Source organism: Procambarus clarkii, chromosome 66 (genome assembly GCF_040958095.1).
Source record: "Procambarus clarkii isolate CNS0578487 chromosome 66, FALCON_Pclarkii_2.0, whole genome shotgun sequence".
NCBI lineage: Eukaryota > Metazoa > Arthropoda > Malacostraca > Decapoda > Cambaridae > Procambarus > Procambarus clarkii.
In genome coordinates, this window is record NC_091215.1 from 1,555,376 (window position 1) to 1,571,231 (window position 15,856).

The window sequence follows — 15,856 nt, forward strand, 5'->3', positions numbered from 1 at the left end:
TATATATAAGGATTCCATTATTCTCAAATCTGACTGGCCATTCATACAAGTGTCCAGAATTTTAAAATCAGATTCCAGCAGAGAATGATCAAACTCATAACAATGGTTTCTAATCTCCGAAAATGCTGGTTTAGATAATGGTAATCCAGTCCTAAAAGATAATCCCCGGTGCTCAAGTATCCTAATCTTAAAGTTCCGAATGGAACTCCCGACATATCCAGCATTACAGCTGGAACAATTATACATATATACGACATTTGAGCACAAGGGGATAGGCACTTTATCTTTAAATTTAAAATAAGAGCCTATGGTATTTGTGTTGACAAAAATAAATCTAAAGTCTACTTGAGGATAACACTGCTGCAACAGTCTCCTCAAACGACTCCTTATAGAAAAGCTAATACTGCCATAAAATGGTAATTTAATATATTTAAGATCCCTTTCCACTGTAGTAATCCTACACGATGGATGAAACTTCTTATTTAAGAAATTCCTTATAAAAGTATAAACCATATGCAGAGGGTAACCATTATTTGAAAAAAAAATCACAAGAAAATTAATTTCCTGATCAAAGTTATTCCAATTAGAACATAAAACAAAGGCCCTATTCAGCAGAGTGTTAATAGCATTTTTCTTAAAAATATCAGGAACAAAGGAATTAAAATTTAAACCTAAACCAGTAAAGGTTGGTTTCCTAAAAACATTAGTGTTGAACCCATTGAGGTTATTCACTTTTACATCAAGAAACGACAATGAATTATCAACTTCACACTCTGCAGTAAACCGTATATTACTATGTTGTGCATTAAGATACTCTCTAAATTTCTCAATATGACATTGGTCCCTAAACAACAAAAAAGTGTCATCTACATATCTTCTGTACAAGACTGGTTTAAAGGCCGAAGGACAATTATCAAGCCAATTAATTTCGTGAAAACTCAAAAAAGCATTAGCCAATGCAGGACCTAAAGGAGACCCCATTGCTACTCCATCAATTTGTTTATAATAAATATTATTAAACATAAAGATGGAGTCTTTAACTGCTATTTCTAACAGCCGTCTGAATATTTTACTACAAAATCCAGACACTAAGTTAGTGTCAGCAAATAATTGACTTACACAGATGTCAATGGTTTCCAACAGAGGAATATTAGTAAAAAGTGATTCAACATCGAAACTGGCCATTATAGTTGGGAACTCAAAATTTAAAGAGGAAAGTTCTTTTACAAAATCCTGAGAATTTCTCACAGTAAATTCATTATGCGTTAATGGTTCTAATAATGGAACCAGAAACTTAGCCAGTTTATAATTAAAAGTGCCAATTGCTGATAAAATAGGACGAATCGGTATACCTGCTTTATGAACTTTAGGTAACCTTTATGAACTTTAAAGTTCATAAAGCAGGTATACCGATTCGTCCTATTTTATCAGCAATTGGCACTTTTAATTATAAACTGGCTAAGTTTCTGGTTCCATTATTAGAACCATTAACGCATAATGAATTTACTGTGAGAAATTCTCAGGATTTTGTAAAAGAACTTTCCTCTTTAAATTTTGAGTTCCCAACTATAATGGCCAGTTTCGATGTTGAATCACTTTTTACTAATATTCCTCTGTTGGAAACCATTGACATCTGTGTAAGTCAATTATTTGCTGACACTAACTTAGTGTCTGGATTTTGTAGTAAAATATTCAGACGGCTGTTAGAAATAGCAGTTAAAGACTCCATCTTTATGTTTAATAATATTTATTATAAACAAATTGATGGAGTAGCAATGGGGTCTCCTTTAGGTCCTGCATTGGCTAATGCTTTTTTGAGTTTTCACGAAATTAATTGGCTTGATAATTGTCCTTCGGCCTTTAAACCAGTCTTGTACAGAAGATATGTAGATGACACTTTTTTGTTGTTTAGGGACCAATGTCATATTGAGAAATTTAGAGAGTATCTTAATGCACAACATAGTAATATACGGTTTACTGCAGAGTGTGAAGTTAATAATTCATTGTCGTTTCTTGATGTAAAAGTGAATAACCTCAATGGGTTCAACACTAATGTTTTTAGGAAACCAACCTTTACTGGTTTAGGTTTAAATTTTAATTCCTTTGTTCCTGATATTTTTAAGAAAAATGCTATTAACACTCTGCTGAATAGGGCCTTTGTTTTATGTTCTAATTGGAATAACTTTGATCAGGAAATTAATTTTCTTGTGAATTTTTTTTCAAATAATGGTTACCCTCTGCATATGGTTTATACTTTTATAAGGAATTTCTTAAATAAGAAGTTTCATCCATCGTGTAGGATTACTACAGTGGAAAGGGATCTTAAATATATTAAATTACCATTTTATGGCAGTATTAGCTTTTCTATAAGGAGTCGTTTGAGGAGACTGTTGCAGCAGTGTTATCCTCAAGTAGACTTTAGATTTATTTTTGTCAACACAAATACCATAGGCTCTTATTTTAAATTTAAAGATAAAGTGCCTATCCCCTTGTGCTCAAATGTCGTATATATGTATAATTGTTCCAGCTGTAATGCTGGATATGTCGGGAGTTCCATTCGGAACTTTAAGATTAGGATACTTGAGCACCGGGGATTATCTTTTAGGACTGGATTACCATTATCTAAACCAGCATTTTCGGAGATTAGAAACCATTGTTATGAGTTTGATCATTCTCTGCTGGAATCTGATTTTAAAATTCTGGACACTTGTATGAATGGCCAGTCAGATTTGAGAATAATGGAATCCTTATATATAAAGGAACTGCGGCCTCTGTTAAATAGCAACCTTTCAGCTGTCCAATTGTACACTGTATAGTGCACAGTAGGCCCTGTAATTTGATTTTTAGTTTATTTTGGTAGTTTAATTTTGTTTAGTTTACCATGTCTTTGCCCTTTCTTACTTATTTCAAGTCTTAACATTGCACATTAATATAATTTTCTATGTAGGATATATAATACATTTTTTGGTATTTAATTTTATTTAATATTTGAGTTTTTATAAGATTTTGGTTAGTACTTTATAATTGTCGTTTATTCTGTTTGTATTTTACATACATTTTTTGTAGATTTGTAGACATTATATAAATATTAGTTATAGTGTTTAGTATCTGTGTTAGGTATCAAGTTTCACTTTTGATCACTTCACGTAAGTTTAATAGAATGGTTTGTTTTAGTAGTTATAAATTTCATCTTGTAGTTTAATGGATTTTAAATTAGTTTTAATATATGTGACAGTTAATAAGTTTTATTTGTATTGATCACTTTAGTGCGCTTAAGTGTTTTTGTTTTTTAAGCTTTTTCCTTTCTTTGATAGGCAATTATATTCAGTATGAGTTCTTTGTTTACCAGCTATTTGACTGTGATTTCTGTTTTTTCTTTTAGATCTGATGATGAATACGAGAAGTATTCGAAACGTTATGTTTTTTAAAGTAAAGATTCTGATACAAGATGTTCAGTATATCCCTGGTTTTCCTATTCATCTTAAAATTAAGATTCCCGAAGGGAACATCGATCATAAATATATATATATATATATATATATATATATGAATATATATATATATATATATATATATATATATATATATATAAATATATATATATATATATATATATATATATATATATATATAAATATATATATATATATATATATATATTTTATTAAATATGACCGAAAAAGTAAGATTAATAATTCTAACACGAATTTTCTCAATCTTTCGTACATTTCTTTTCACTGTTGGAGGTAAATCAAAAATCAATTCTCCAAAATTCCTTTTTGTTTCTAGTCTGACGCGACACGAGCGCGTTTCGTAAAACTTATTACATTTTCAAAGACTTTAGTTTACAAATACACAACTGAATAGAACTTACGCATCTCCGTTTTTATATCTACATTTGAGTGAGGTGGATGGGGTGAGATGGCATTAATAGGGTATTAATTTCATCAACACAAGACAGAACAAGAGGTGGTATTAATAGGGTATTAATTTCATCAACACAAGACAGAACACGAAACAATGGGTATTGAATAGAAGTGTTTGTAGAAGCCTATTGGTCCATATTTCTTGATGCTTCTATATTGGAGCGGAGTCTTGAGGTGGGTAGAATATAGTTGTGCATTAATTGGCTGTTGATTGCTGGTGTTGACTTCTTGATGTGTAGTGCCTCGCAAACGTCAAGCCGCCTGCTATCGCTGTATCTATCGATGATTTCTGTGTTGTTTACTAGGATTTCTCTGGCGATGGTTTGGTTGTGGAAAGAGATTATATGTTCCTTAATGGAGCACTGTTGCTTATGCATCGTTAAACGCCTAGAAAGAAATGTTGTTGTCATGCCTTTATACTGGGTTTTTTGGAGCTTACAGTCCCCAAGTGGGCATTTGAAGGCATAGACGACGTTAGTCTCTTTTAAAGCGTTCTGTTTTGTGTCTGGAGAGTTTCTCATGAGTAGGCTGACCGTTTTTCTGGTTTTATAGTAAATCGTCAGTTGTATCCTCTGATTTTTGTCTGTAGGGATAACGTTTCTATTAACAATATCTTTCAGGGCCCTTTCCTCCGTTTTATGAGCTGTGGAAAAGAAGTTCCTGTAAAATAGTCTAATAGGGGGTATAGGTGTTGTGTTAGTTGTCTCTTCAGAGGTTGCATGGCGTTTCACTTACCTTCTTATGATGTCTTCGACGAAACCATTGGAGACGCCGTTGTTGACTAGGACCTGCCTTACCCTACAGAGTTCTTCGTCGACTTGCTTTCATTCTGAGCTGTGGCTGAGAGCACGGTCGACATATGCGTTAGCAACACTCCTCTTGTACCTGTCTGGGCAGTCGCTGTTGGCATTAAAGCACATTCCTATGTTCGTTTCCTTAGTGTAGACTGCAGTGTGGAAACCTCCGCTCTTTTCCATGACTGTTACATCTAGAAAGGGCAGCTTCCCATCCTTTTCCATCTCGTAAGTGAAACGCAACACGGAACTCTGCTCAAATGCCTCCTTCAGCTCCTGCAGATGTCTGACATCAGGTACCTGTGTAAAAATGTCGTCAACATACCTGCAGTATATGGCCGGTTTCAAGTTCATGTCGACTAAGACTTTTTGCTCGATGGTACCCATGTAGAAGTTTGCAAACAGGACACCTAGGGGAGAACCCATGGCAACCCCATCTACTTGCTTATACATGTGCCCATCCGGGCTCAAGAAGGGTGCCTCTTTAGTACAAGCTTGGAGTAGTTTCCTCAGAATATTATCTGGTATGTCAAGAGGAGTACAGGCTGGATCATGATACACTCTGACGGCTATCATCCCGATTGTCTCGTCCACAGGTACGTTGGTAAACAGCGATTCTACGTCCAACGAGGCTCTTATCCCTGTGGCCCGCGTGCCCCGCAGTAAGTCAACAAATTCCTTTGGAGACCAGGCTGACGGCGCAAGGAACATAAGGAGTCAGCTGGCCGTTGAGTCGCTTCGCCAGTCTGTACGTGGGTGTGGGTATCTGGCTAATGATTGGCCGAAGTGGGTTTCCAGGCTTGTGTGTCTTGACATTTCCATACGCATATCCAGGTTTATATTCCCCAATGATCTTTGGCAGGTGGAGTCCGGATTTCTTGGCGTTCACAGTTTCGATCAGTTTGTTGACCTTTGCTTTTAATTCGGCTGTAGTGTCCTACGTTACCCTTTGGAACTTTGTTTGGTCAGAGAGTATGATGTTCATTTTCGCCAGATATTCGTCTTTTTTAAGAATGACATATATTGGCGACTTGTCACCTCTCCTGACAACTATCTCCTTGTTCTCACGAAGGCTTTTAGCTGCCGCTTTGAGCTCGGGGGACAGTATGGTGCTTCTGTAATTGCCTCGATTCTTTCCTCCTTCTGCAATAAGTTCTGCTTGTAAGGTATCTTTGGTAGTGACCTTCTTTTGTGTCTCGAGGTCGAATATGTCGTCCAACAGAATTTCCAACTCTACTTTCCGGGCCATCTCACTCGGTCTGGACATAACATGACAGTTTATGCCCAGATTTAGGAGAGTGACTTGGTCCTCAGTGAGGTTAATTCCTGCAAGGTTCAGGAATTCCTGAACCTTCCTGAACCCAAGTATTGTAAGATCTGTTCACTTGAGAATGAACCATGGAGGTTCGAAACGTCGTGCAAATTATACAAATAAGTGTAATACACTCTATAGTAAATCACTTCTTTTCTTCACCTTAAAAGTACGAAAATGAGTTTTGGAGAACTCCTATTCCAATTAAGCCCTGATGCTAAGAGAATAGTTAGAGGGATAGAAGCCCTAAACCAGAAAATAATAAATACAGAATATGCGGTCATATTCAATGAAACATGTTTGAAAGAAAACCTGCTGCCAGTATACACCAATATATATATATATATATATATATATATATATATATATATATATATATATATATATATATATATATATATATATATATATATATATATAAATATATATATATATATATATATATATATATATATATATATATATATATATATATATATATATATATATATATATTTATATAACATATTTATCCCCAACAAAAAAACTACTCCCTCAAGCGGTGTTTAGTGCGAGTGCGAACTTTAATCCGCTACTGGATAGAAGAGATTGGATTTTTTTTCAATCCGTGCGATGCCGTCTATTTCATCTTTCCCAATACCCCTGCTTAAACTAATTGGGTTTACCATTAAGCTTATACATAGATTTCTCAATGAATATGTAGCGATATGCGCCACCCCATTCTCGAGGATAAATAGCCCGGAAACGGTCAAACCTTTACCACAATTTTGAGTGTTCGACCCAGCATGGATGTCTTTCGCAGCAAAACTTTCCGAAGCATGGAACGTTTGCGTTGTGAGCAGATGAGGTTAGACACCTTTGTGGATGGCGTGTTGACTGGCTTTTGCCCCCGGATTTAGCCAGTGATGGATTCTACTTCACCAAATCCGTGGATTACTGCATATGCAGTTTCTTTTACGCCTTAATTGGAGGATGGGTGGAGGGGGAGGACACCCCCCGCAGTCGTCATGTAACTGCAGCTCCACACTGTCCTTTCATCACCGGTAAACGTACTGAAAATGTCAGCATTGCGCTAAGCAACATGGTCTACGCCTATGGATTGAATTTCACCTATTCCGTCCTGCAACTGGAAAGAGATGGAAATTCAACCAACAGTTGTAAGTATCCATCACAATTATGTGTTATCTCATAGTCGCTGTGAATAACGTTGCTTGTATAGTCATTGTGAATAGCTTGATAATAAGATTGTGTGTGTGTGTGTGTGTGTGTGTGTGTTTATAGGAACGGTACGCGTATATATATATATATATATATATATATATATATATATATATATATATATATATATATATATATATATATATATTATTATTATTATTTTAATAATTGTAGGTACTGTGGAATGGAGTGAGGAAAACTCTGGAATTCTACCATTCTCTATGCCCATTTACCCTGAGATGGCAGGGTATAAGTCTCGGTTGGCATCATTCGGCATCATCTGGCCTGATATGTGCGGCCAGTCTCCGGCAGAATTATCTCGAGCTGGCTTTTTCTCTTGTGGTAAGTATTGGAAGATATTATTATTATTATTATTATTATTATTATTATTATTATTATTATTATTATTATTATTATTATTGATGTCTTAATGTAATCACACAAACCCTCTCTGTTTGTCTGTTTGAGATGAGCTAGTATTTACTTTCACATTTATTTACTTTCTCATTTATATATATATATATATATATATATATATATATATATATATATATATATATATATATATATATATATATATATATATATATATATATTTTATTAAATATGACCGAAAAAGTAAGATTAATAATTCTAACACGAATTTTCTCAATCTTTCGTACATTATGCTTCACTGTTGGAGGTAAATCAAAAATCACTTCTCCAAAATTCATTTTTATTTCTAGTCTGACGCGACACGGGCGCGTTTCGTAAAACTTATTACATTTTCAAAGACTTCACAAATACACAACTGATTTGAACTTGCGTTTCCCTGATTTTATATCTACATTTGAGTGAGGTGGGAAGGGTGATGTGGCATTACATTTGAGTAAGGTGGGAAGGATGATGTGGCATTAGAGGATATTAATAGGGTATTAAAAGTATCAACACAAGACAGAACACGAAACAATGGATATTGAATAGAAGTGTTTGTAGAAAGCCTATTGGTCCATATTTCTTGATGCTTCTATATTGGAGCGGAGTCTTGAGGTGGGTAGAATATAGTTGTGCAATAATTGGCTGTTGATTGCTGGTGTTGACTTCTTGATGTGTAGTGCCTCGCAAACGTCGAGCCGCCTGCTATCGCTGTATCTATCGATGATTTCTGTGTTGTTTACTAGGATTTCTCTGGCGATGGTTTGGTTATGGGAAGAGATTATATGTTCCTTAATGGAGCCCTGTTGTTTATGCATCGTTAAACGCCTAGAAAGAGATGTTGTTGTCTTGCCTATATACTGGGTTTTTTGGAGCTTACAGTCCCCAAGTGGGCATTTGAAGGCATAGACGACGTTAGTCTCTTTTAAAGCGTTCTGTTTCGTGTCTGGAGAGTTTCTCATGAGTAGGCTGGCCGTTTTTCTGGTTTTATAGTAAATCGTCAGTTGTATCCTCTGATTTTTGTCTGTAGGGATAACGTTTCTATTAACAATATCTTTCAGGACCCTTTCCTCTGTTTTATGAGCTGTGGAAAAGAAGTTCCTGTAAAATAGTCTAATAGGGGGTATAGGTGTTGTGTTAGTTGTCTCTTCGGAGGTTGCATGGCTTTTCACTTTCCTTCTTATGATGTCTTCGATGAAACCATTGGAGAAGCCGTTATTGACTAGAACCTGCCTTACCCTACAGAGTTCTTCGTCGACTTGCTTCCATTCTGAGCTGTGGCTGAGAGCACGGTCGACGTATGCGTTAACAACACTCCTCTTGTACCTGTCAGGGCAGTCGCTGTTGGCATTTAGGCACATTCCTATGTTTGTTTCCTTTGTGTAGACTGCAGTGTGGAAACCTCCGCCCTTTTCCATGACTGTTACATCTAGAAAAGGCAGCTTCCCATCCTTTTCCGTCTCGTAAGTGAAACGCAGCACGGAACTCTGCTCAAATGCCTCCTTCAGCTCCTGCAGATGTCTGACATCAGGTACCTGTGTAAAAATGTCGTCAACATACCTGCAGTATATGGCCGGTTTCAAGTTCATGTCGACTAAGACTTTTTGCTCGATGGTACCCATGTAGAAGTTTGCAAACAGGACACCTAGGGGAGAACCCATAGCGACCCCATCTACTTGCTTATACATGTGCCCATCCGGGCTCAAGAAGGGTGCCTCTTTAGTACAAGCTTGGAGTAGTTTCCTCAGAATACTTTCTGGCATGTCAAGAGGAGTACAGGCTGGATCACGATACACTCTGTCGGCTATCATTCCGATTGTCTCGTCCACAGGTACGTTGGTAAACAGCGATTCTACGTCCAACGAGGCTCTTATCCCTGTGGCCCGTGCGCCCCGCAGTAAGTCCACAAATTCCTTTGGAGACTTCAGGCTGAAGGCGCAAGGAACATAAGGAGTCAGCAGGCCGTTGAGTCGCTTCGCCAATCTGTACGTGGGTGTGGGTATCTGGCTAATGATTGGCCGAAGTGGGTTTCCAGGCTTGTGCGTCTTGACATTTCCATACGCATATCCAGGTTTATATTCCCCAATGATCTTTGGCAGGTGGAGTCCGGATTTCTTGGCGTTCACAGTTTCGATCAGTTTGTTGACCTTTGCTTTTAATTCGGCTGTAGTGTCCTTCGTTACCCTTTGGAACTTAGTTTGGTCAGAGAGTATGATGTTCATTTTCGCCAGATATTCGTCTTTTTTAAGAATGACATATATTGGCGACTTGTCACCTCTCCTGACAACTATCTCCTTGTTCTCACGAAGGCTTTTAGCTGCCGCTCTAAGCTCGGGGGACAGTATGGTGCTTCTGTAGTTGCCTCGATTCTTTCCTCCTTCTGCAATAAGTTCTGCTTGTAAGGTATCTTTGGTAGTGACCTTCTTTTGTGTCTCGAGGTCGAATATGTCGTCCAACAGAATTTCCAACTCCACTTTCCGGGCCATTTCACTCGGTCTGGACATAACATGACAGTTTATGCCCAGATTTAGGAGAGTGACTTGGTCCTCAGTGAGGTTAATTCCTGCAAGGTTCAGGAAGCCATCTCTTGGTCGTGGAATTGCCATAGGTCCTCCATATAATGTTGTTAGTTTCTTGATAATCCTTGTTTCAGTGCTGAGGTGATGTTGGTCTGTGAGGATGTCGAGGTGTTGTTCAATGCGGGTACGGATACTATGGTCGATGTTGCTATTTCTCCACTCGTTTGTAGCATGAAGTAGTTGCGTTTTTTTGTCTTTGATTTCATTCTCTGCCTTGTATATCTGATCACGAATCAGATCCTGGCGATATTTTATCGTGAAGGCTTGATTCCTTGCTGCTGGGTCGTGCACTTTAACATTAGTATATTTTGGTAGCAGTCTTTCCTGTAGACATATTTTATTAAATATGACCGAAAAGACAAAGACAAAAAAACGCAACTACTTCATGCTACAAACGAGTGGAGAAATAGCAACATCGACCATAGTATCCGTACCCGCATTGAACAACACCTCGACATCCTCACAGACCAACATCACCTCAGCACTGAAACAAGGATTATCAAGAAACTAACAACATTATATGGAGGACCTATGGCAATTCCACGACCAAGAGATGGCTTCCTGAACCTTGCAGGAATTAACCTCACTGAGGACCAAGTCACTCTCCTAAATCTGGGCATAAACTGTCATGTTATGTCCAGACCGAGTGAAATGGCCCGGAAAGTGGAGTTGGAAATTCTGTTGGACGACATATTCGACCTCGAGACACAAAAGAAGGTCACTACCAAAGATACCTTACAAGCAGAACTTATTGCAGAAGGAGGAAAGAATCGAGGCAACTACAGAAGCACCATACTGTCCCCCGAGCTTAGAGCGGCAGCTAAAAGCCTTCGTGAGAACAAGGAGATAGTTGTCAGGAGAGGTGACAAGTCACCAATATATGTCATTCTTAAAAAAGACGAATATCTGGCGAAAATGAACATCATACTCTCTGACCAAACTAAGTTCCAAAGGGTAACGAAGGACACTACAGCCGAATTAAAAGCAAAGGTCAACAAACTGATCGAAACTGTGAACGCCAAGAAATCCGGACTCCACCTGCCAAAGATCATTGGGGAATATAAACCTGGATATGCGTATGGAAATGTCAAGACGCACAAGCCTGGAAACCCACTTCGGCCAATCATTAGCCAGATACCCACACCCACGTACAGATTGGCGAAGCGACTCAACGGCCTGCTGACTCCTTATGTTCCTTGCGCCTTCAGCCTGAAGTCTCCAAAGGAATTTGTGGACTTACTGCGGGGCGCACGGGCCACAGGGATAAGAGCCTCGTTGGACGTAGAATCGCTGTTTACCAACGTACCTGTGGACGAGACAATCGGAATGATAGCCGACAGAGTGTATCGTGATCCAGCCTGTACTCCTCTTGACATGCCAGAAAGTATTCTGAGGAAACTACTCCAAGCTTGTACTAAAGAGGCACCCTTCTTGAGCCCGGATGGGCACATGTATAAGCAAGTAGATGGGGTCGCTATGGGTTCTCCCCTAGGTGTCCTGTTTGCAAACTTCTACATGGGTACCATCGAGCAAAAAGTCTTAGTCGACATGAACTTGAAACCGGCCATATACTGCAGGTATGTTGACGACATTTTTACACAGGTACCTGATGTCAGACATCTGCAGGAGCTGAAGGAGGCATTTGAGCAGAGTTCCGTGCTGCGTTTCACTTACGAGACGGAAAAGGATGGGAAGCTGCCTTTTCTAGATGTAACAGTCATGGAAAAGGGCGGAGGTTTCCACACTGCAGTCTACACAAAGGAAACAAACATAGGAATGTGCCTAAATGCCAACAGCGACTGCCCTGACAGGTACAAGAGGAGTGTTGTTAACGCATACGTCGACCGTGCTCTCAGCCACAGCTCAGAATGGAAGCAAGTCGACGAAGAACTCTGTAGGGTAAGGCAGGTTCTAGTCAATAACGGCTTCTCCAATGGTTTCATCGAAGACATCATAAGAAGGAAAGTGAAAAGCCATGCAACCTCCGAAGAGACAACTAACACAACACCTATACCCCCTATTAGACTATTTTACAGGAACTTCTTTTCCACAGCTCATAAAACAGAGGAAAGGGTCCTGAAAGATATTGTTAATAGAAACGTTATCCCTACAGACAAAAATCAGAGGATACAACTGACGATTTACTATAAAACCAGAAAAACGGCCAGCCTACTCATGAGAAACTCTCCAGACACGAAACAGAACGCTTTAAAAGAGACTAACGTCGTCTATGCCTTCAAATGCCCACTTGGGGACTGTAAGCTCCAAAAAACCCAGTATATAGGCAAGACAACAACATCTCTTTCTAGGCGTTTAACGATGCATAAACAACAGGGCTCCATTAAGGAACATATAATCTCTTCCCATAACCAAACCATCGCCAGAGAAATCCTAGTAAACAACACAGAAATCATCGATAGATACAGCGATAGCAGGCGGCTCGACGTTTGCGAGGCACTACACATCAAGAAGTCAACACCAGCAATCAACAGCCAATTATTGCACAACTATATTCTACCCACCTCAAGACTCCGCTCCAATATAGAAGCATCAAGAAATATGGACCAATAGGCTTTCTACAAACACTTCTATTCAATATCCATTGTTTCGTGTTCTGTCTTGTGTTGATACTTTTAATACCCTATTAATATCCTCTAATGCCACATCATCCTTCCCACCTTACTCAAATGTAATGCCACATCACCCTTCCCACCTCACTCAAATGTAGATATAAAATCAGGGAAACGCAAGTTCAAATCAGTTGTGTATTTGTGAAGTCTTTGAAAATGTAATAAGTTTTACGAAACGCGCCCGTGTCGCGTCAGACTAGAAATAAAAATGAATTTTGGAGAAGTGATTTTTGATTTACCTCCAACAGTGAAGCATAATGTACGAAAGATTGAGAAAATTCGTGTTAGAATTATTAATCTTACTTTTTCGGTCATATTTAATAAAATATGTCTACAGGAAAGACTGCTACCAAAATATACTAATATATATATATATATATATATATATATATATATATATATATATATACATATATTTCTTTTTTCTTAGGAGTTGGAGACCATATATGATGCTTTTATTGTGGTGGTGGCCTTGTCAACTTCACACCTTCAGACGACCCCCTGGACTCTCCACGCTCGGTACTACCCCCGCTGTGTATACTTAAACTTGAAGAAAGATCGTGCCTTCATTAAAAAAGCTGTTCCTTTCTCACCTCCTCAACCGACAGTGGCAGTCGATGAAACATTGATAAATGCGCTCCTGCACGGTCTCGATTATTACAATGGACTCGCCGCTACTGTAGGATTTCCTTACATCGCCCTGCGAGGTGCACTAAGAGAATACCTCAAGATTAAAAAGGATGTATTACCTCTCCTTAGTGAATCTAACTGTGTAGAGGTTATGTTGTGGTTTTTAGATGGTGTGGGTGAAAGTGAGGACACAGGTGCAGTAACTGAATCTCCCTTAGAAGTATTATCATCCCAAGGTGTTATTTTCCCCCGTCCAGTTCCTCCTGTAGTGGAGGTAGATGAAGGAGAGGAAGAGAATGCAGTGCATGGTGCAGCTAGGTTTTATTGCAAGGTATGTTTCACTCAAGAAATAAACACGGTTCTCTTTCCATGTAGGCATATGGTTGTATGTTTGGATTGTGTAACACGATGTGATAAATGTCCTGTATGTCGTGGAGATATAGCACATCTACTTCTTCCAATCATCTCTTAATAAAAACAAATCCAAAGTTGTTTCTTTTATATTATCCTTATGTATTATTATTATTATTATTATTATTATTATTATTATTATTATTATTAAGGCTGAGGGAGTTGGAGGTGTGTGGTAAGGAGGCAGCCTCGTGAACGGGGGATATATAGCTCACCCTTGACCTGTCAGGGCCAACACTCCGTCACAACCCACCCACCCACCCACAATCCAAGATGACCGCGCGTGCCTCTGGTGCCTCCAACGGTGTGACCTCTCCTCACTCAGAGGGGGATGAGCGCTTAGGACAGGCTATTGCAATAATACGAGGTACGTTTCCCTTAAGTTGAGTCATATTGTGCTAAGATGCTTATTGATGTTGTTTGCTAATGTTGATGTAAGAAATAATAACAATAATGTGTGTGTGTGTGTGTGTGCGTGTGTGTGTGTGTGTGTGTGTGTGTGTGTGTGTGTGTGTGTGTTATGGTAGTAATGTTATGCTAGTAATGTAAACTTTTTTTTTTTAGATTATCTGGAGAAAGCTGGCAGCAGCAGCAGTGGACCCACCAGATCCACCTCTGGTGGTAACATCTTTATATTCTTGGGAACCACCCACATACACACGAACACGGGGGAAGTGTCTGTGTCCTCTCCCCCTACTCCCGTCGACTACGGTGTCAACCTCCCCTCACACACTGGTGATTCCAGCCGTAGCGACCAGGTCGCGACAGGTGTCGCCACACGCCCCGCGCGTGTGTGTCTCCCTACTCACCCCCCTACAACCCCGGTTGGTGGAGATTGTGGTGATAGAAGTAGTAGTAGTAGTAACACAATCCCTCATTGTGTACCAACCACTCCTACTGCCGATCAGAGGGGTGGTGAGGTAATATATTTTATGAATACAGCTGAAGAGGCATTGTCCCCCAGCCTTTTAACGGGGGGGGGGGGGGGTGTGGAGTAAGTAGTGACCATACTACTAGTAGTACTACTAGGGATGATAGGACTGAAAAAGAAGAAGTAGTGGTGAGAATGAGTGAGGATATTTCACAGAGTGGTGAGTATCCAGATCTCATGACTATGAGCGGAGGTCTCGATGATTCGGTGTTTGCTGGTATTTCACTCTCAGAGGATAACCCCGTTACTCTAACAGAAAATGATCTGAATGTAGAAGCTTTACTGGGTGAGCGTATAATGCTTACAGACAGTCAGCAACGTGGGTTGTTGACTGACGTTGATGTGAATCTTTTCCTCAACCCTCAACTTAGCCCACTCCAAGGTATGTCTACTAACCATGACCCCGAAGCCAGTGCTCGTTCCTCCTCCTCCACATCCCGCAACACTAAACTAAGTTCACACAAAGCCACATCTCGGGCCAGACCTCGTGATGAGTGTAGCACTATGTCTCAGACTGTGATAATAAGTAGTGATGATGAAAACTTTACTCCTCTACGAAGGATTCGAGTTGGAGACGATCTTAATAGATCCCGTTATATTGACACCACCACCAGTGATAGCGAGTGTGATAGTGAGGTAGAGCGTGAAATAATCGCTCCTCCCCCACCTAAACGTCAGATTAAGCGAACGGATGTTCGTCTATCTATAGAAAAAAAAAAGCTAACAAAAATCTAAAATCTAAGTCTAAAGCCAGCAAAAACTTTTTGAAACTCCGCTGATAACTGCTTTAAGCTGTGTGTTATGTCTGTCTGTCTGTCTGTCTGACTGTTAATATGTTTTGTTTTTACCAAGATAAATATGTATGTGTCTACCAGTCATTGAATAAAACGTGTTAAGAGAACGATTAACTTTTTTTCACCTATGTCCATCTGTCTGGCTGTCTGTCTGACAGTTAATATGTTTTGTTTTTACCAAGATAAATATGTATGTGTCTACCAGTCATTGAATAAA

At 39.1% G+C, this 15,856-nt stretch overlaps 1 protein-coding gene across 1 annotated transcript in view; it reads left to right on the plus strand.

The window, feature by feature from the left end:
* The window catches only part of LOC138355126 (uncharacterized), a 109,743-nt gene extending 95,768 nt beyond the window's left edge, over positions 1–13,975 (plus strand). The window contains exon 5 of the mRNA XM_069309849.1: positions 13,367–13,975. Coding sequence (XP_069165950.1) covers positions 13,367–13,975 — 609 coding nt within the window. The remainder of the gene's footprint in view (positions 1–13,366) is intronic.
* The last annotated feature ends 1,881 nt before the right edge of the window (positions 13,976–15,856 follow it).